The sequence below is a fragment of the Mytilus edulis genome, chromosome 10 (genome assembly GCF_963676685.1).
Source record: "Mytilus edulis chromosome 10, xbMytEdul2.2, whole genome shotgun sequence".
Lineage (NCBI taxonomy): Eukaryota > Metazoa > Mollusca > Bivalvia > Mytilida > Mytilidae > Mytilus > Mytilus edulis.
Genome location: NC_092353.1, coordinates 66,927,689 through 66,951,061, shown reverse-complemented (window position 1 = coordinate 66,951,061; position 23,373 = coordinate 66,927,689). Strand labels below are relative to the sequence as shown.

Below are 23,373 nucleotides of genomic sequence, written 5' to 3'. Positions count from 1 at the left end.
CCTTCATCATAAATTAGTTCAATCGAAAATACCTCCTTATTTCAAAGACCAGTCTGTACCAATAATTTCTTATACCTATACCAAACCTATTGCTACTAAAATTTTCAATTACAAACGCGTTTTGCAGAATCTCGATATTGACGACTTCAAGTCTAACCTCCTGATTGCACTTGTGCTAGTTCCCAATTCATATATAATCCTGCTGGCCACGTTATTACCGGTGACCTTAACATTGTTAATAACACTTCTCTACGAAATGTGTTATTGAAAGGTCCGAAATATCGTGAGCCTAAATCCATCAATTGGAAATACAACTTTAAAATTTTGATGGACTCAGTCGAGGATTATGCCAGGCAATGGGTTAAACGTGAAAAGGAAGACGTAGACACTCTATCCGAATGGATTAAGGCAGTGAGGTCGTTAATACAAATCAGAATCAAGAAACTGAATGGGTCCATCAATGCCCATGCTACGTCAACCTTTAAAGACCCAAATGTTGCTAAACACTTATCCGACCTCCATGATAAATATGATGTTGTGCCCGCAGACAAAGCCCCAAATAACATCGTTTTTGTCTGTAAAAGTCACTACATTAATTGCTTGATAAACGAATTAGGTATAGACAATTCACTTGGAAACTCAACATATACCCTCACGACACTTACCAAAGAGGAAATCCTGGATAATCATAGGTCTGTTCTTTGTTCCTTTGGTATTTCAACTAAAGATGAAGAACTGGATCTTCCATCACTGTATTGGATACCTAAACTACATAAGTGTCCTTACAAACAACGGTATATTGCTGGGTCTTCCAAGTGCTCCACGAAACCTCTTTCTAAATTATTAACATCTATTTTATCAGCAATCAAAGACGGGCTTCAAAGTTATTGTGAAACTGCCTATTCTAGAGGTGGCGTGAATCAGATGTGGATACTTAAAAATTCCAAAGATCTTTTAGAGTACATACAATCTAACTCTCTTTCATCTTGTAACAGTATTAAAACATTTGACTTTTCTACTCTTTACACAAGTATTCCACATTCCAAACTAAAAGACAAATTGAAAGAGTTGGTATTACTTTGCTTCATAAAAAAGAATGGCCAACGTAGATACAAGTATCTTGTCTTAGGGAGGGATAAATCATACTTTGTAAAGAATCACTCTGATTCAAACAAAAAATTCTCTGAAACCGATATTATCAAGATGCTTGATTTCTTGATTGACAACATATTTGTAACGTTCGGAGGACGTGTTTTTCAACAGACTGTCGGCATCCCAATGGGAACAAACTGTGCCCCTCTACTTGCCGACTTGTTTCTTTATTATTATGAGGCAGACTTCATGCAGGAACTTCTTAGGAAGAAAGATAAGAAGTTAGCAACATCCTTTAACTCTACTTTCCGCTATATAGATGACGTTCTTTCACTAAACAATTCAAAATTTGGTGACTATGTGGAACGCATCTATCCCATCGAATTAGAGATAAAGGATACTACAGATACAGTTAAGTCGGCTTCATATCTTGACTTACATCTAGAAATTGACAATTAGGGTTGAAAACAAAATTTTACGACAAAAGAGATGATTTCAGCTTTCCAATTGTGAACTTTCCATTTCTAAGTAGCAACATTCCAGCAGCACCTGCATACGGGGTATATATCTCCCAATTGATACGATATTCCCGTGCTTGCATTTCCTATCATGATTTTCTTGATAGAGGGTTACTGCTCACAAGGAAGCTATTAAACCAAGAGTTCCAAATGGTGAAGTTGTAATCATCCCTTCGTAAATTTTACGGACGCCATCACGAGTTGGTTGACCGTTATGGAATAACCGTTTCACAAATAATATCGGATATGTTCCTTACGTCGTAACTACAATCCCCTTCCCTTTCATGAATGTGACCTACCGAATTAGACTATTTACCGGATTTGTAATCACATAAGCAACACGACGGGTGCCACATGTGGAGCAGGATCTGCTTACCCTTCCGGAGCACCTGAGATCACCCTTAGTTTTTGGTGGGGTTCGTGTTGTTTATTCTTTAGTTTTATATGTTGTGTCATGTGTACTATTGTTTTTCTGTTTGTCTATTTCATTTTTAGCCATGGCGTTGTCAGTTTGTTTTAGATTTATGAGTTTGACTGTCCCTTTGGTATCTTTCGTCCCTCTTTTAGAATATTGATATCTACCTATTGTCCATTCACATCAAAACTGATAGACGACTTCTTATAGAACGACTTGCCCTTATTTGTTTTTAATTTGTTGCCTTTTATCCTGAACATTATAAGATACAAGTAGAAAGAAACCTCAAACAGCAAAACTGAGCAATAAGACGAGATCTATATTTGAAAAGATTACCATATTAAATAGAGAGAAACAATAATAAGCAAAAATCATCAGCAAAAAGTAAAATAACAAAAATACCGAACTCCTAGGAAAATTTAAAACGGAAAGGCCATAATCAAATCGCAAAATCAAAACCTCAAATAGATAACAACTGTCACAAATTCCTGACTTGGTACAGACATTTCTTATGCAGCTGACCTAGCAAAGATAACCGAATAGTTGTTTTTTTAATGTGGTTAATGTGGCGCCAGTGGAGCAGGAACATATTTATTGTTATATATACTGTTCCCAGAGTGGAGTTACAAATGAAAAACTACGAGACGCCGGAATCACCGAAGTAATAAACTGTACTCTAGATGTTCCGAATGTTTACTTACCGGGAATAAAGACGACTTGAATAAAAATCGACGATTCGCCGCACGCTCCGTTGCAAAAACATTTTGAAAGTGTGACCATATCGACTCTGTAAGGTATAATGCGGGAAATTCTTGTCCATTGTGTGGAAGGGGTCAGTAGGTCAGTGACACTGTGCATAGCTTACTTAATGAAATACCAGAAATTGACTTTGCTCCAAGCACACGGTGAAGTCATCAACAGAAGGTCGATTATACGACCAAATATGGGTTTTTGGAAACAACTGATCGAATACTAGAAGAGTTTACATGGGAAGAATACGGTGGAAATGGTACAGTCGCCTATCGGTTTCATTCCGGATATTTATCAAGAGCAGACGAGAAACATATGGGCTTTCATCTAACTGGTAAGCGAATAATTATGATGCAGATATATTTATCGGTGAATGATAAATTCAGATTGTATTGTGCTTATGTTTTGAGAAGGAATATGTTAAAAAAAAAGTTGAAGGACCGTGTTTCTTTGTTCAATTATAGACAAGTTATGTGAATATATAAGATCATATTTGTAATTATGTCTAAAAAGTTTCTATCGATTTTGTGAATATAATGCAGAGAGGAATGACAAGCCAACATCCTAAATCTAGATATTTATTTGTTTATAATAGCATGTTAAAAGAACTTTGTTATTCTATATTAGGTATCCCCTAGAACACAGTGACAATGATGCATGGAAGGTTTTCTTTCTCTTCTTCTCCCTTTTTTTTTTAGCTCACCAGATCCAAAGGGTTTAATCACTTGGCGTCTGTCGTCCGTCGTTGACTTTTCCTATTCGCCTCTGAAACAACTGGCTAGATTTACTCAAACTTTGCCACAAGTATCATTAGAGTATATAAAGTTTTGAAAATGTGTCTGTTGACCGCGCTTGCCAACCAATTTACCAACTGTGTAAAGACTTATAGCCAGTCAAGGTCGTTAAAAAACTTCCATTTGTGCCAACCAACACTGACATAGCCGACACGGGCTAAAAATGACCATAGGAGAAAGGTGCAAGTTCTCTCAAAAACCGCTGTAGAAAAATAATCTTACAGAAGCAAGCAGAAACGTTTAAGAATGATAAAATCTACCTATTGTCCATTCACAGAAAACTGTCAGACGTCTTCTTATAGGATAACTTGCCCTTATTTGTATGCCCAACCTACGATAGTAAAGGTTAAAGTATTTTGTCAAGGTAGTTTTTGATGAAGTTGAAGTCCTATCAACTTGAAACTTAGTACACATGTTCATTTTGATATGATATTTCTAATTTTAAAGCCAAATTAGACTTTTAACCCCAATTTGACGGTCCACTGAACATAAGAATGAAAGTGCGAGTTTTGGTTAAAGTGTTTGGTCAAGGTAGTTTTTGATGAAGCTGAAGTCCAATCAACTTGAAACTTAGTACACATGTTCTTTTTGATATGATCTTTCTAATTTTAGAGCTAAATTAGACTTTTGACCCCAATTCCATGGTCCATTGAACATAGAAAATGAAAGTGCGAGTTTCAGGTTAAAGTTTTTGGTCGAGGTTGTTTTTTATGAAGTTAAAGTCTAATCAACTTGAAACTTAGTACACATGTTCCCTATTGTATGATCTTTCTACTGTTAATGACAAATTAGATTTATTACCAAATTTCATTGAACATGGAAAATAATAATGCGAGGGGGGCATCCGTGTACTTTGGAAACATTCTTGTTTTTTATACGACCGCAAAAATTGAAAAAAAAATTTGGTCGTATATTGGTATCACGTTGGCATCAGCGTCGTCGTCGTCGTCGTCGTTCGAATACTTTTGGTTTTTGCACTATAACTTTATTTTAAGTAAATAGAAATCTATGAAATTTAAACACAAGGTTTATGACCACAAAAGGACGGTTGGGATTGATTTTGGAAGTTTTAGTCCCAACAGTTTCGGAATTAGGGGCCAAATAGGGCCCAAATAAGCATTTCCTTGGTTTTCGCACTATAACTTTAGGTTAAGTAAATAGAAATCTATGAAATTTTGACACAAGGTTTATGAGCACAAAAGGAAGGTTGGGATTGATTTTGGGAGTTTTGGTTCCAACTGTTTAGGAATTAGGGGCTAACAAAGGGCCCAAATAAGCATTATTCTTGGTCTTCGCACAATAACTTTAGTATAAGTAAATAGAAATCAATGAAATTTAAACACAAGGTTTATGAACACAAAAGGAAGGTTGGGATTGATTTTGGGAGTTTTGATCCCAAGAGTTTAGGAATAAGGGGCCCAAAGGGTCCAAAATTAAACTTTGTTTGATTTCATCAAAAATTGAATAATTGGGGTTCTTTGATATGCCAAATCTTACTGTGTATGTAGATTCTTAATTTTTGGTCCCTTTTTCAAATTGGTCTACATTAAAGTCCAAAGGGTCCAAAATTAAACTAAGTTTGATTTTAACAAAAATTGAATTCTTGGGCTTCTTTGATATGCTGAATCTAAACATGTACTTAGATTTTTGATTATGGGCCCAGTTTTCAAGTTGGTCCAAATCAGGATCCAAAATTATTATATAAAGTATTGTGCAATAGCAAGAAATTTTCAATTGCACAGTATTCAGCAATAGTAAGAAATCTTAAATTGCACAGTATTGTGCAATAGCAAGATATTTTCAATTGTACAGTACTGCGCAATAGAAAGAAATCTTCAATTGCACAGTATTGTGCAATAGCAAGCATTTTCATTTGCACAGTATTGCGCAATAGCAAGAAATATCTAATTGCACACTATTGCGCAATAGCAAGAAATTTTCAATTGGAGTTATCTTTCTTTGTCCAGAATAGTAGTTGAATCAACTTAAATCACTACCAACTGATACATTGAAACAATCTTTACCATTCAGTGATAACAAGCACTTTTTTTTACATTTTAATATTTTATGATGTATTTAAATGAGTAGTTATTGTTGCAAACTCCATTAGTAATTTGAATTGAGATCAGTTTTGGAATAAAGGAAAGGGGGTTGGGAAAAAATGGGGGGGGGGCAATTTTTCTAATTTCAGATTTCATAAATAAAAAGAAAATGTCTTCAAACATTTTTTTGAGAGGATTAATATTCAACAGCATAGTGAATTGCTCAAAGGCAACAAACACATTTTAAGTTTATTAGACCACATTCATTCGGTGTCAGAAACCTATGCTGTGTCAACTATTTAATCACAATCCAAATTTAGAGCTGAATCCAGCTTGAATGTTGTGTCCATACTTGCCCCAACCGTTCAGGGTTCAACCTCTGCGGTCGTATAAAGCTGCGCCCTGCGGAGCATCTGGTTTTCTAATTTGATGCCTTTTATCCTGAACATTATAAGATACAAGTTGAAAGAAACTTCAAACAGCAAAACTGAGCAATAAGACGAGATCTATAACTGAAAAGAATACCATGGATAGATAGAAAAATTAATAAGTAAAAATCATCAGCAAGCAGTAAAATAACAAAAATACCGAACTTCGAGGAAAATTTAAAACGGAAAGTCTGTATTCAAATCGCAAAATCAAAAGCTCAAATGGATAACAACTGTCACACATTTCTAACTTGGTGCAGATATTTTCTTATGTAACGGACCTAGCAAAGATTACCTAATAGTTGTTTTTATGTAGCACCAGTGGAGTAACAAACAAACAAAAATACGAGACGCTTGAATCACTGAAGTAATAAACTGTACTCTAGATGTTCCGAATGTTGACTTACCGTAAATAAAAACAACACGAATAGAAATCGATGATTCGCCACATGCTCCGTTGCAGAAACATTTTCAAAGTGTGGCAGACCATATTGACTCTGTAAGGTCTAATTGCGGGAAAATTCTAGTTTATTGTGTGGCTGGGGTCAGTAGGTCAGTGACACTGTGCATGTCTTAAAGACTTACTTAATGAAATACAGAGGTGGATACAGCCATCTTAAAAAGGGGGATTCCCAATCCAGGATAAAGTGGGTTGGGGGTTGGGGGGTCATTTACATAATAATACAAGTGAAAATGCCTGTACCAAGTCAGGAGTATAACAGTTCTTGTCCATTCGTTTTCGATGCGTTTTGTTATTTGATTTTGCCATGTGATTATGGACTTTCCGAATTGATTTTCCTCTGAGTTCAGTATTTTTGTGATTTTACTTTTTAATAGGATCCAGAAACAAGCTGTTAGCTCTGTTTCCTATTTTTTGGATATGATTACTTTTAAGGAATCTGTAGACTAATACCATGTATACCATTGACTCAGGGCCATGCCCTCACGTCAACTGGTTTAACTTTACTGTCGAAAAACTTATCATTAACTTTTTCTAATAAAACGTACTGAAAATACAATGAAGTGGAGTGTAAAAAAATATCTTTTTTGGTAAAAATATAAAACAACACGTTTAATAATTTATTGCGTCCGAAGCGCTTTTCTGGATTTACCTTCATCAGGAACGCTCAAAGCCAAACATTTGAAATCCGAAGATGTATAAGTACCGAAAATCGTTGAAGAGCTATATGTTAAACATACCTAAAATAAATAGCCAAATTCATCTAAAGCCAACTTTGCCTGAGGGAGTTGAAACCTTAGTTTCATAAGAATTTCAAAATTTATAAACGGACAATTTTAGTAAAGTTTGTTTAATCATGTCAGTACCGAAGCACTGACTACTGAGCTGATGATACCCTCGGGGACTGATAGTCCACCAGCAGAGGTATCGACCCAGTGATGTAAAAATATAAAACAACACGTTTAATAATTTATTGCGTCCGAAGCGCTTTTCTGGATTTACCTTCATCAGGAACGCTCAAAGCCAAACATTTGAAATCCGAAGATGTATAAGTACCGAATATCGTTGAAGAGCTATATGTTAAAAATACCTAAAATAAATAGCCAAATTCATCTAAAGCCAACTTTGCCTGAGGGAGTTGAAACCTTAGTTTCATAATAATTTCAAAATTTATAAACGGACAATTTTAATAAAGTTTGTTTAATCATGTCAGTACCGAAGCACTGACTACTGAGCCGATGATACCTTCGGGGACTGATAATCCACCAGCAGAGGTATCGACTCAGTGATGTAAAAATATAAAACAACACGTTTAATAATTTATTGCGTCCGAAGCGCTTTTCTGGATTTACCTTCATCAGGAACGCTCAAAGCCAAACATTTGAAATCCGAAGATGTATAAGTACCGAAAATCGTTGAAGAGCTATATGTTAAAAATACCTAAATAACGTGCTTTTCTTGGTCCTTTTGATTCGGTTGACAGAATTGACTTCTCCAGTCTTAACACTATACTTCTTTACACAATCTTATCAAACAAACAAATCGAAGTGCAGATTGCTCTGAAGGATACGATTGTCATTGTTTTCATGTATACATGTAATATATATGTTCAAACTCTTTTAGGTCATTTTTTAGTAGCAAAAAAACAAAAAAAAACTATGTCAATTGGACATGCTTTGATACTATATCTGCTCTTGAATTTTTACTTAGATAACATTTTTGTTCGCTTTGGAGATTCCGTATATCGTCAGGTTGTCGGAATTCCAATGGGGACTAACTGTGCACCACTTATTGCGGACCTGTTTTTGTATTGCTATGAGTTACAATTTATGACAAAATTCAGCAAAGACCCATCGAAACAATATCTGATACACAAATTTAATAATACTTTTAGATATTTGGATGATATTTTAGCTCTCAATAATGACGACTTCAGTATGTATATTAAAGAAATTTATCCTGCTGAACTTACTTTAAATAAAGCTAATACTAACAATGACCACTGCCCTTTCCTCGATCTTAATATATATATCATAAACGGAAAGCTTAATACTAAAATTTATGATAAAAGAGATGATTTCTCATTTCCTATCGTTAATTATCCATTTTTAGATGGTGACGTTCCCTTGTCACCATCTTACGGAGTTTATATATCTCAACTTGTACGATTCACTCGTGTATGTAACAATGTTTTAGATTTTAACGAGAGAAATTTATGTATTACTGAAAATTATTACACCAGGGTTTTCGATATCACAAACTAGTCAAAACATTTACTAAATGTTATCATCGGTAAAAGGACATCATTCGTAAATATAGCTCAACATACAGACTTCTTATACGTTCAGGTATTTCACATCCAATACTTTATGGAAATATTGTCAGTATTCACCTCAGAAGCTAACAAAACCTTTAAATAGACTTATTAAGAAGGGATATAGTTACGATACTGTTGTCAGGTAATTAAAGATTGCATATTTTGGCGTTAATATTGATTCACTTATAGGGTCTTTGCATCGGAACTAAACACATTTATTCTTAATAAACAAGTTGTTGGCATGACACGGGTTATGTTCTCCTCATATATGTTATGATGGTATGATACTAAACCCCTCACGGGGAGGATTGTGCCTGATATTCATATGATGAAGACATAATTTTTCAATCAGTTTAATTGAGATCCGGAGCTGGCATGTCAGTTAAGGTGTCATACCACCAATTACGCCCTTAAATTTAGAACGTATGTGAAAGTAGGCCTACTCGGACAAAAAATAGTGCATTTGATGTCATTGTTTACTTAAACTAACCAACAAATTGGCAGAAATGAAACTTTTGGTGAAAGAGAAATATATTAAGACCATTTTGAGCTAAAATTTACTTGTTTATGAGTTTGCATTCAAAATTGAGGATTAATGCACCCCATAGCATACTAATTTAAGATTTCCAGAAAACCAGGGGTTATTTTTAGTGGTACCTCTATTCGGAAGACCTTTTCTTTTTTATATGATTTTAAACACCTGTTGAAAATTGGCATGTAGAAAGCTGATATATGTACAATTCAGGATATACCTGGTTTCTATGAAGTTAAACTTAAGGTAAAATATTTAGAAAGCTGTGAAAATTGTAAAATTTGGTTGAACAGATAGGGACTTTTAATTGGTGGTATGACACCTTAACTGCTAGTAGTCTGATGTTATTTATGTATTATTGTCATTTTGTTTATTTTCTTTGGTTACATCTTCTGACATCAGACTCGGACTTCTCTTGAACTGAATTTTAATGTGCGTATTGTTATGCGTTTACTTTTCTGCATTGGCTAGAGGTATAGGAGGAGGGTTGAGATCTCACAAACATGTTTAACCCCGCCGCATTTTTGCGCCTGTCCCAAGTCAGGAGCCTCTGGCCTTTGTTAGTCTTGTATCATTCTAACTTTTAGTTTCTTGTGTACAATTTGGAGTTTAGTATGGTGTTCATTATCACTGAACCAGTATATATTTGTTTTGGGGTCAGCTGAAGGACGCCTCCGGGTGCGAGAATTTCTCGTTGCATTGAAGACCTGTTGGTGACCTTCTGCTGTTGTCTGCTCTATGGTCGGGTTGTTGTCTCCTTGGCACATTCCCCATTTCCATTTTCAATTTTATTAGTATTATTTTCAAAAATAATTCAACTGTACGTGTAAAAATGCTCGTAAAATGTAATTTACGCAATCTGAATAGTTATTCAACTTTAGAAATAGCCAATCCTCGATAAAAGTGTATGAACAATGTAATTATTGTGTTTTATTTTTGTACTATCAATTCCAGTTTACTGTCCACAGCAGTCACTGAAAGTGAGAGAAGGCATTTCACTTCGTACCTTATCACCTATTTTCCTACGTGAATTCTAGGTGGAACCCCATTCCTAACTCTTTAAATATTTAATTTCCTTTGGGTCAGTAGGCATGACTCCATTCCGTACACACTGCTCTGTTTCAATTGTGATAGCTTTTAATATAATACGACGTCTATCGACAGAACGAGTTAATTTTTCTCGACGTATTGTCGTTTGAAAACTTACGGAAGGAGACAACTCGAAGCGATAATATGGAAAACTCCATTTTGGCTGAAGGGGTGTTCTAGTTACACCTTTACGTTGTTGACTACATTTATTTTAATTTAAATGATGCATATGATTTAAATTATGCAACAACAATAACCCACAATAGCAGACAGACATGACAATTAATCTATGGAGTGGGGAATCCAGAGCAACCATTTAATCTGATACCCCCGCAAGTCAAGAAAACTATACGCATGCGCATACTTAAGTAAACAAACCCTAGACTTGTGATTTGTAACATGGACTTATATTTAGTGCTGACTAATCACACATTGTAAGCATAACGTTCACCTCACGAACGAATATTGATGAAACTTTATATATAAAAAAAATAATATCAGAGAACGTGAATTCAGGAATATGGTCCTGTCAAAACATGCTTATCAAGTTTACCTCTATTCTTATCCTTCATTCTGTCTTTCTACTTCTAAACGGCAACATATATGAACATTAATGAAACTATACACAGAATAGTGAACGATCTCTGTTTACGTGCACAAAGAAATATAATCCTGATCCAATATGCGGGATGTATACTTTTATGAGTTGGCTAACAGCTTCATTGGACTTCAGATGCCCTTAGATTATAACTTTATCAAGAAAAATTGTCAACAGTTAAACATTGTAACAATACATTTTTCATTTAACACAAACACATTAAATTGTGCAAACATTGTTAAGTATATTAAAATTTAAGTTGGTTTTAAGAACCTTTATATGAACTTATGTACATAAAGACCGCTAAATAAACTACTGAAATCGTCTGGGACATAACATACATGTAAGTATAATATTCTGAGATCGTGAAAGAAAACGTACAAATATAACAAGATGATGTCTTTTATTTTATGTAATTAGACACATTTGTAAGTGCATAGATAATTAATCCTTTAAAGTAACATTGAATACTTTACACAAACCAAAAAAAGTTAGCACAATTAGACGGTTTCTCCTTTTATCAAAATATACTGCCCTTGGATATCTTAAACTTTGTGACTCTGGAAATATCAATTTTCGTTGTTTTCCGTTGTTCGATATAACTATGATATTTTTATCACTATCACTTGGTATATAGCAATGACCCCAATTATCTACTGATATTTGTATACCATCATCTGGTCTGCCGATGCTCACATTTTCTTGCCATAGTAGCTCACCATTCAAATCAAAACAACTAGCGACTTTTGATAAACACAAAATCTTATTCGTATGAACAACAAATGATATGATACCTTGAACATCAATTTGGAAATTAATGGTTTTAACTAAATGATAACCATTCATGTTCAGCACATCAATGTTTATGTCTGAAGTTAATAGATATAGTAAATCATCACAACAAGATAATCTCAAACATGGGAAAGGTAGTGTCTTTTTTATATGTTCAGTATGTTTCGTTTTCACATTAACACTTAAAATGTCATGCTTTCTCAAAACAGCAACACAGTTTTCGTTAATAATCGTGACATCTTTAATCATATACGCCGGATCCTTAGATAATTTGAATTGACGTGAGCTCCTTGCTGAAATATCAATTTCTTGTTCAAGAGAACAACTATTAATACTGTATATAAGAAGTCCTGTTCCTGTGGTATTAGAAATTATTACTTTCTCATTTATACATACAAAGTTGGCACTTGTCATGTATCTATCTTTGAAGGGAAAGGTAAATCCATTTGACAACCTGATTTGATTAATATTACCAACAGAGATTGGAACTTGAGCCTGTTTATTTTTTTCATCTTGAAACATATAAGGTTCGGTATTCAGTACGATTTTGAGCTTTTCTATTTCATTACCTTGAATGTTAACTAGTTCACCTGATTCACAATGCAGTGATACTATTTTCATATCACTTAAAGATGTTCTAAATGTTTTATCTGCCTTCATTATACCTTTGACAACATCGTGCATGAACACGAATGCTTTACGTTCTGAACAATATTCTTTAACTTGGTGTATTTGTATGTTTATTTCAGAAATATTCAATCTTATCGTTTCCATTTTTGTGACATTCTTATTTAATTCATAAATGCATTTTTCGTACTTTAATTTTAGATCATTTAATGTGGTATTCATGACTTCATTGCTTGTAGGAACCCCTCTATACGTATTTTTTATTGCAGTTTTTATTCGAGTGTTTTCAATCTCAATGTTTGATGACGTGTTTCCTAGATCTGATAGAACATTATTAACTTTATAAATCAGCTCGTGTAGGTTTGATACTAAATTTTCAAATATGACTGACGATGTAGTATTTATAGCAGCAAAACTAAGAGTAACAATGTCATCACAATTTGTGTGATCAACCCTGACGCACTCAACGCAACTTATTTGTTTATGTGTTTTGCAAAAGTAATTCAAATCGAGACCATGTTCATTGCATATGCTTGTTTGTGAAATGTTCGGTGGAAAATATTCCAGACTATTGTTTAACGATAATATTGTGTGATTAGCAAAGTGTGTGGCAGCAGAATGGTACATGGAACAGGTGTTGCAATAAAGTTCCTCGCAGTCTTTACACCACTTTTCTGCTTCAGTAGTCAGGTGTCTATTACTACATGTTCGACAGGACCCAAAAGTGAAATCTTCTGTAATTTCTGTTCCTAGAGAAAAAATATACGGAAGACTTAGACGGTTAATTGTTTCGCATAAAATGTACTAGCACCTTATGGGGTTTTATGAAATTGTGTAAATATTTATTCTCAAGAATACTATTGATTGAAAAACATCTTTAGCAACAGAATTGTTGAAACTGTTGAATGGAGTGTTTAGAAAACATATCAAATATATCTATTTGGTATGATATCATTTGTTTGATGCAAGTTATATGCATAGCTTTGATTTCTACCCTTGTCTGACTTAACTTTTGGTCCTTTTTGGTTTTGTTCGCTCTTTGTATTTGGTTTTTGTATTTTCAAAAAATATGATCGCGAACATCACTGAGGGGACTTTATTTGTCAAAATGCCGTTTATCTTATTACATTTATGTTTTTGTTGTGAATCATTCCGATCTGTATTTGATTGCTTATTAGAGATTTACGGAAAGTCTCGCTTCCGACTGTTACGCTGACAGCAAAAATTACCAGGGTCGTCTCAAATATTTCTTGAATAAATCTTGAAAATCTCAAACAATACTTTAGCGGCGCACTTGATTCAGAAGGCATTAACAAAAAGGATTATACCTTAATCACTCTACCGACAATAACAACACATTTTAATCGGATAAGTCGCCAAGCACATACACATAACACGGGGAAATAAAATTTATAGATTTACGAAAAGAGGGGCGCTCGATTGTCATTCCTGATTTATGAAAGCTAAAAACAAATCAAGCGCGCATATGTTGTAAATCATAACTCCAAAAGTTCAAAGCAAAATGGCTTTTCAATAAGCTCAATTCGATTTTCAAATTTTAAAGATAAATTCACAAAAAAGGGACAGAGGTGGATTAAAAAAAGAACCAGTGTGCCCGTGTCCCGTTATCTAAAATTAGACAAAAAGATCCAGCCCCTTTGAGAACATACAAATGTAGCCGGCCCTTTTTTTCTAAATTCTGGATCCTTTATTCTAATGGTAATTTCTCTCATTTTGTTGGAGAACAATGGATGATGTTAGAAAACAAATGTTTCTTGAGATTTTTCCAGTTTTAAATCTTCACACTCCAAATTCAACGGATTATCTTCAGATTTTGGTGGGATTCGTGTTGCTTAGTCTTTAGTTTTCTATGTTGTGTTTTCTGTACTATTGTTTGTCTGTTTGTCTGTTTGTCTTTTTATTTTTAGCCATGACGTTGTCAGTTTGTTTTCCATCTATGAGTTTGACTCTTCCTCTGGTATCTTTCGCCCCTCTTTTTTCAACAAGAGATTCAGTTCATTCTTTAATTTATTCGACCTCCTGCGGACCCTTTAATGGATAAGATTTATCCAAATCGGCAACCCATAATTAAGCCATTTACGCGACAGCACATCTACTGAAAACCTTATCACCAGAAACGCAAGATTCTTAAATTTAAAAGAATCATTGCAGAATATAGCATTCTTTTCGAAAATGACATGGTGACCTACACTTTGTGGATGCACCGAAAACCAAAAATAAAATAAAAAATTGTGGAGACTTGTGAAGGGTTTCTAAACATAAAACAAGCCTTATTCTATTAAATAAATCTTTGTCTAAAATCTTGTTTAAGTGTTATTTGAAAAATCTAATTATTAAGTACCTTTTATTATTTTGAGACGACCCCGTTCATTTTACCTGTCCGAGCAAAACTAGCAAATATGTTTCTTTTATTCTTTATTTGCAGTTAAACATACTTCTGACGCCTTTTCTGAACTGATTACATTGTACGTTTTCCGTACTTCTTTTCGGTACCTAATACTGTAAGTGTCGACCGAGATTAAAAATACTTTATAGACTGGCGAAAAAAAAATTACGATTTGAACTATCAATATGTGCCTTTGATAGAGATTAAAGATATTGTTTTAAATTAAGAGAAATTTTAAAATAAAATATCGTATGATTCAACTAGATTTGAAAATATTTTGTATGTGTCCTTTATGCGCGGTTTACCTTCTAAAATCAATAATTTCATTATGAGGAAGCCTAAAAAGGAACCACTAATTAGTATAGGCATTAGAATATCTAATTCCAAAAATATTAAATGACCCTTTGCCCTTAGACATGCCCAATTTTCTGACATGTGAATTTTTTTTAATAGGATGCGTTTGAAATTATGTAATTCATCAGAAAAAAACATTAATGTTAGGTAGCACAATACAAAGATTTTTTTTACTTCCGATCACTAACCTTTGAAATGCTGTAACTTTCTTATGAATGCATAGAAAATAATAAAAGAGGTATATTTAGATAGATAAAAGATTAATCTTTTAAATGAATGCAATATTTTTATTATGCAATCATTATGTAATCAATTATTATGTAATTAGTTGCAAAATCTGGGTAAGGTCGCTTAGATAAATTTAGCTCTATCACCCCTTTAACTATACAGAAAATGTTAACGAAATCTGAATCAACACATTCATGGACTTCAAAAGGGTGTCTCAGATTGTTTCTATGGTATTCCATTCTCTTATAAATCTCTATTTAGTGTAAACATCCTAACCACATAAAAGAAGATAATGTTTAATTAGGTGTAAAATTTGTTCTATACATTCTATCTGAAATCTGAGACATCCTTTTGTAGATAATGGCCATAGGAATAACATATATTAAAATCAACCCTCTAGGGATACCGATGCAGAAGCTAATTTCATTTGAAAGTGGAAATTTGGTGAAAAATATTTTAGACACAGTTAACATTATAATTGGTTACATAATTGTTGCATAATACTAACATTGCATTAACTTGAAAGAGTAATCTGTAAGCTATCCAAAACTACCACTTTTATAAATTTTCAAGCATTATTAAGAAAGTTACAGCATTTTAAAACATGGGATTGGAGTTATAAAATCTTTGTATTGTGCTACCGTTAAAGTCAATGAGATTAAGTAGGAATATGTTTTAGCATTAGCCCGTCTCATTTCCACAAAAAATGATTGGCAACCCTCAACCACGTTCCTTCTGCTTTGCAACTTTCACATAGTGTGCATGTTAAAGTGTTGCAAACTTGAGATCAACATTTGTATTTTTAAAACTATAAACATTACACACCGACCAGACAGATATGTGTGTCAACGGTATAAGTTATATATTTGACCGCCCCGAAAAAAAGATATTATCGACTATGTTGGGATACAAAATTACAAATGGCGAAATTAATCTTATGCACCATATGAACATTTACCAAAATATATTTTCTAAACAATTAGGCTCAAATGATAAAACACGATATTTGTAAACGTCAAATAATACAAAAAGCAGCCTTTTACCATTTTATAATTTATATTTATGAAAAAATATGGTTTAACACAATAGCGGACCCAATCAAAATGCACGTTTCGACAGTAAATTTCTCTTCGATGCTGCTGAAGACCAAATTATTTGATAATCCAAAACCTAATACAATCACAATCGCTTTAAATCAAAATGACAAATACTTGTGTAAAGGATGGAGAAGCCAAATGTTTTCACACTTTTAAATGAAATAAGGGTTGTATTTACATTGACATACTTGAAAATATTTGCCATCTTTATCCATTTTGGTTATATCTTTTCAACTGTTTCGGTTTTTGTCGAGCCTTCGTTTTTATGTCGAAAAAGCGAGACATAGCGATCAGGACTACATTCCTTCGGCGGCGTCGTCCACAAATATTCACTCTGTGGTTAAAGTTTTTGAAACTTTCTTAAACTATCCTGGATTTCTACCAAACTTGGACAGAAACTTGTTTATGATCATAAGATACTAACCAGAAGTAACTTTTGTAAAAAAAAAATAAAAAAACTTTTCCGTATTTTACTTATAATTAAACTATCCTTAATTTCTACCGAACTTGGACAGAAGCTTGTTTATAATCATAAGATAGTATCCAGAAGTAAATTTTGTAAAAAAAAAATCCTTTTTTCCCGTATTTCACTTATAAATGTAGTTAGAGGTTTTTTTCCCGTTAGCATTAAATACAGTCTGCAGTTAATGTTTTTAAAATATTTATAAGATTCATAAACTATTCTGGATTTTTACCAAACTTGGACAGAAGCTTCTTTCAATGAAAAGATAATATCAAGAGGAATATTATTATTAATTTTCCTCATTTTTGTTGAGCCTGCAATTTACAGCAAAGGTAGGCGAGACACTGGGTTCAGTGGAACCCTTACATGTTTTTTTACAATCTTTGCTTTCAAATATTTAGCTTAACCGTTCCTGATGAATGTAAATCCAGTAAAGCGCTTCTGAGACATAAATTTATAACGTGTCGTTTTCATTCTTTATTCTGGATTTCAATGTGTATTGAAAAAGTCTTTTATATCTGAAGTGTTCGATGAGCTATTGACAGATTTACAAATGGGGTATCCATAGGAATAAAGGAAGATAATATTTCTTCGTGTAAGGTTGAAATTTAAAGGACAATACTATTTGAATGAAGCAGTTTAAATGTTGTTTTGACACTAAAACCTACGGTGTATTTTTTGGGGGAATTTGGCATAATGGATGGCAAATATTTTTCATGGGGGTATGTCAGATGTCCTGAACAATTCTGTTCTTTTAAGATGCATGTTGCAAGAGTGTGCATAGAATCGTTTTTCGTATTTTTTTTAATTTTAAATTCACTTACTCATATACGGTTCAAAAGATGCTAAAATGTTAACATCAACACTATAAGCAACTGTGGTATCAATCTGACATGACTGAACAAAACTCTGTAGAAATTCTAAGGTAGCTATACTAAATCTATCCGGAACTGTGATCAAATCCAAGGACATTGATGTGTCTATTATGAGTGATCCGGAATAAACAAACTCAATTGTAAAGTTTGTCAATTCTGTTACAGATCTGAGCTTTCGTTTGATATCTTCTACACACCAACTACTTGGAGTTGACAGTGTCCATCTAACATAGCACTTCGTAGGTTCTTCTAAATTAAAAATGATACATGTGAATGATGTGACCATATGCACTGGCAATGACAATATCTACTAAAGACGTAAAGACGGAAAACCATGGATGGTAGCTACTACCGTTATCATGAACATCAACAAACCCATACCATTTATCAAACTATAAAGACCACAACAGGAATAAATCGGAAACAGTTCAAACGAAAAACAATGGTCTGTTCTATGAATAGTAGTGTGTTATTTTAACGAGTATGCAACATTTTATTCGAATTTACGACATAAAAAATAGGGTTACGTTCTCTTCAAACACATATTTAATTTCTGAAATAAGATTCAAGGATGAATGATGATAGTATTCGTTCTTCATGCTGTGGGGTAATTTTTTTTATAAAAGTTGAGACGCAGATAGTGAATTGATTTTTGATGTAGTCCTGACAAAAAGCAAATTATTAAAGATAAGTATAACCAGGGACAAATTAAGAGAGGGTTTTCGTCAGAAATTGTCTCTTCGTTTACATATATAGCTTTAAAAAGAATATTTACACTGGTTGCAATGAATAACCGTGATTTTCCACTGAAATAGATACCGATAATTTCACATGCAAAATAAAGTTGGTTATTCAACTTCCCTGATGCCATACAAATATCGGTGTTATCAAGACGTTGAAATATACAGACATATGTTTCATATAAATTTGACAAATACAGATACTGTATTGAATGTCTGTGGTACCGATCATGTGATAGAAAAAAGAAGTTATTTTGATATCGGTTTGATATACAGATAATAAACAAGCATGTAATTATTACACCATGTAATAATTGGATGTACTTAGTCCTAAAGGTATGCAATTGTGCTAAAGCTAAGTTCCAACTATGTTAAAAAAAGCATGACCTCCGATGGATATATAACGCAGCTCTTTTTATGTTCTTTTGGATTGTTCCTATCTGATGTTTAAAACTTCATTTCTTTTTCTTCAATAATGTACTTCATGAGTTGATTCCAGATTCGATTAATTTAGAAGGTTTCATTTTATTTCATAGACTTAAACTAGATATAAAAAAAACAAGAATTGTATACCTTTTATTTCGCTTTCAATGGCATCTGCTTTTCGCTTTGTTGAAATTTGAACTTCAAGGTCTGTTATCTTGAAGAGAATCTGATCTAAAATGTCAAATAAATCCAGTATCATTATTGTGAATCAAAGATACCAGGGTGATAAATTAATATGTTAAACTCTCGATTCGTCTAAATTAAACTCATGTAGAATAAAAAAGAGTTGGAAAGCCAAATAAGATCCAGGGATGTAGAGCATTAAAATCTTATTAAACCATAATTTCACGGATGAAAAGAAAAGAATTCAAAACGAGAATAAAGTCGAATTTTAAGAATGTCATATTTACTCTACAATTTATTTCAAATTCTTTGTTAAACCAATCATTTACCCGAAAAAGACATTCAATAAAAAAAAGTTGTCGTCAATTGAATTTGAGAAACAAAATTTAGAAATTCTTTTATATTTGTCAAATTTTTACCACGACCTTGTGGGATATGCTTCAAAGTTTCAAAATTATCTATATTATTTATAATTTTGCCTTTGAAAATGTGTAGTGTATTTGTGGAAACTCACCAGTTTTTAAGGTAGATAGACAGTGTTTGATTGATTTGAGTGTTTGGTTGAATTTTTTAAGTCTCAAAACATGATTATTTATATTTTATCATTAATTCACCCAAAATGTACATGCACCTTATAAATAAAACTCAGATTGGTTTTTCTAAGAAAGCTCGCACTTCGGATCACATTTTTGTACTAAAATGTCTCATAGAAAGACAAGTTGAAAGAGGCGAAGGTTATTATATGTATGTTTTGTAGATTTTCGCATGGCCTTTGACAAGGTTATTCATATTGGTATATTATACAAATTATTACAACATACAAATAATGGTATTTTTTATAACATACTGAAATCTATGTATAGTAATGAAAGTGTGTGTTAAAGTAGAAGACAAAATAACTGATTTTTTTTAGATATAATGTTGGTGTACGACAAGGTGAAATTTTGAGTCCCACATTGTTTAAACTGTTTATTAATGATTTGCCAGATATATTATAAAAATATGATGATGTCAATTTAAAAAATGAAAAGATACCAGTCTACTTTATGCTGATGATCTTGTATTAATATCTGACACAAAAGAAGGGCTTCAGAAGAGACTTGATAATTTGTGCACATTCTGCAAAGATTGGTGTATGGAAATAAATGTGAATATAGGAGTGGTAGACTCATTAATGAAGATTTCAATGTAGGCAATAATTCTATTGAATGTGTTAAACAATACAAATATCTTGGCATAGTCATCCAAAATACTGGAAACTTTAATGAAGCCAGGAAACAATTATTCCAAAGAGGTCAAAAGGCCAGTTTTAAACTTTATAAAGATTTGAAATCATCAAATCCTCCTATTAAAACTCTTTTGCATTTATTTGATCACTGTATACAGCCAATTGTAACTTATGGTTGTGAAAATTATTGTGCTATTAACATTACTCCTAAAAGGAAAAAATTATCCACTTATGACTTACTTAAAGATTGGGAGTTTGAGAAGCTAAATTTAAAATTTTGTAAGTATATTATTGGTGTTACAAAGATGTGCTCAAATGTAGCAGTCCTGTCTGGATTGGGTAGATATCCTCCTTATATAAATTTGCTAACACAAATTTGGCATAGACTAGAGAATTCTCCATCTGATTTATTGAAAAGAGCTTATGCTGAGTTAAAAATGATTGAGAGTAAAGCTCAAATTAGCTCCAATAATGTCATTTTCTACAGTGAAAAATTGGATATTGACCTAAATATATGTAAACATTTAGGCAAAAATGAATTAAAAAATTTACTAAAAAAACAGCTCAAATTAAATTTTCAAAATGATTAGGAGATAATGCGAGATTTTTATTTACAGAATTAAGGCAAATTGGACACTAATTTTTCATTCAAAAGGTAACTTGACTACGAAAATTATTTAGATTTAAAGCACCCACAAAGACATTTGTTAACAAAATACAGACTCAGCAATCACTGTTTAAGAATAGAAACTGGCAGATATTAACGAATTACCAATGTATGTGGTAATATGAAAATTACCTCGACATGAGAGGATATGTTTATATTGTAATTCAAATTGTATTGAAAATGAAATTCACTTTCTTCTGGAATGCCCTCTTTACAATAACCTCAGAAGAGATGTGACTGATTATATAAAAAAATACCCCAGTTTAGATAATTCAAACAGAAAAGATCTTTTTTCATGGAGAATGATTAATGGAGATAGCAGATTTTCCTCTATTCTAAGTGCATACCTCGATAAAGGCTTGCAACTTAGAAAATCAGAAAAATTAGTTTACTTTAATTCTCTAAAAGATATCAAATTATCTCCCCTTGACCACTGATTCTTTCCTCATGCATTTGAATTATTATTTTATGTTTCTTTAATCACTCTGTAATGTTTATGTCATGTTGTAATTAATGTTATACTCTAGATGGCCCTTTAATTTGTATTGTATTGTATTGTATTGTATTGTATTGTATTGTATTGTGTGCTCTTTAATTTGGAAAATAAAAATATTGTATTGTATTGTATTGTATTGTATTGTATTGTATTGTATTGTATTGTATTGTATTGTATTGTATTGTATTGTATTGTATTGTATTGTATTGTATTGAATTGTGTATTGTATTGTATTGTATTGCATTGTATTGTATTGTATAAAGTGTTAATATTGACGAAAATTTTTATTTTCAATCATACCTGGTTAATTAACTCATTTATATATATCGTTTCAAAATTCTATCATCTTGAATGTATGTACATGTATATTTAGTTTGAAATTGTTTGCAGAATGCAATATATTTATCAAATCTAAATTTGATCTAGTATATCTGATGCAATGTTACCTGTTAATTTGTTCAAAGCTGGTTGTTTGGATATTAAATTTTGAAACCTAATTCCTTGAAGAAACGTATGGTGTCCTTATCAAAACAATTAACATACCCAATTGATAACTAATTTGCCCAATTTCGTCTTGTTTAACGCCAGGTTGTTTCTTTAAAGCGTTTAAAATCTCCTGAAATAGACGAAATAAGATGAAATTATTTACAGTTAAGAAACAATTTAATCTTAGAAAATGAGTTCAATCTACAAGAAAATTAAAAAAAAAAATTAATACAAACTAGAATCAGATCTTTTCCTGTATTCTTAATTTGTTGCCCGAAATGTCATGTACCGTAATTTGTTTTATCTGCTTTTGAATTATGAAGAACATTTTTATAAGGGTTGATGTACTCTTTTTTTTTTTACCTCTTTTAAACAATTATTTTCCTTTTCAGCCAACATATGTGTCCTGTCAGTGGTATCATGTTCCGCTTTCAATCTCTGTATTTCCTTTTGTGTCATGTACTGAAATGATTTCCCAGTCAGTAACGCTAGGTTAAGAGTGTTTTTCTCAAGTAAACTCCATTTTTCTTCAAAATCGGATTTGGAGATACGTGAAGAGTTGCCAGTGTGATAGATGTAATTTCTGACGTCCTTAATCTCCTTGAGCCACGACGGGTTACCAGGAAGGGTTCGTTTACAACATGTTTTTATCACAGCGCGAATCAGTATAATGTCAAGATCTGCTGCTTCTACTCTATTAGGATTTATATTGCATACACAATATTGTTGAAACTTTTGTCCTTTTTTAATCTCATGATTAGTTTCCGCACATGCCGAACGATCATACAAAAGATCAAACTGATATTCATCCAAACAACCTGTCTTAAAAAATGATGCTATCGAGTTCGACTTAATACATTCACAGCATGAAATTTTGGGAATTAATTCATGAAATAATTCATGTTTATTATTGTCAAGAAACAAGAAAAACGTAGTTTTGTCTAATACTTCTCTTTCAAAAAAGACGTGTACTACATTCATCACAACATCTCCATAAAATTGTTGAAGTCGCTTTAAAAAATCTGGTTGCCCTCCTGAAGCCATGTTTGGTTAGAACATATTCAAGCTACTCTACAAAAATAAGTAGACTGTATACATGGTAAAATAAATGTTAATAGGTAAAACTTCGGAACTTTTTGTATGACTTTTATTTTTATATCAAAATTATTGGCAGCTTTATTGCCAATGTGGCACTTATATGGTTTTGTTCGTTTCCCTAACACAATAAAACTTTTCAATCTGCAAATTAGAGATTGCATATATATTTTG

At 32.6% G+C, this 23,373-nt stretch overlaps 1 protein-coding gene across 1 annotated transcript; it reads right to left on the bottom strand.

The window, feature by feature from the left end:
• Window positions 1–17,819: 17,819 nt before the first annotated feature.
• Window positions 17,820–23,171, bottom strand: LOC139492919 (uncharacterized). The gene is made up of 4 exons (XM_071281067.1): window positions 22,468–23,171; window positions 22,162–22,234; window positions 19,192–19,275; window positions 17,820–18,127 (listed from the first exon to the last, which is right to left on the bottom strand). Exons 1-4 carry the CDS (start codon window positions 23,146–23,148, stop codon window positions 17,820–17,822), a joined length of 1,146 nt encoding a protein of 381 aa, XP_071137168.1. The 5' UTR covers window positions 23,149–23,171.
• Window positions 23,172–23,373: the final 202 nt, after the last annotated feature.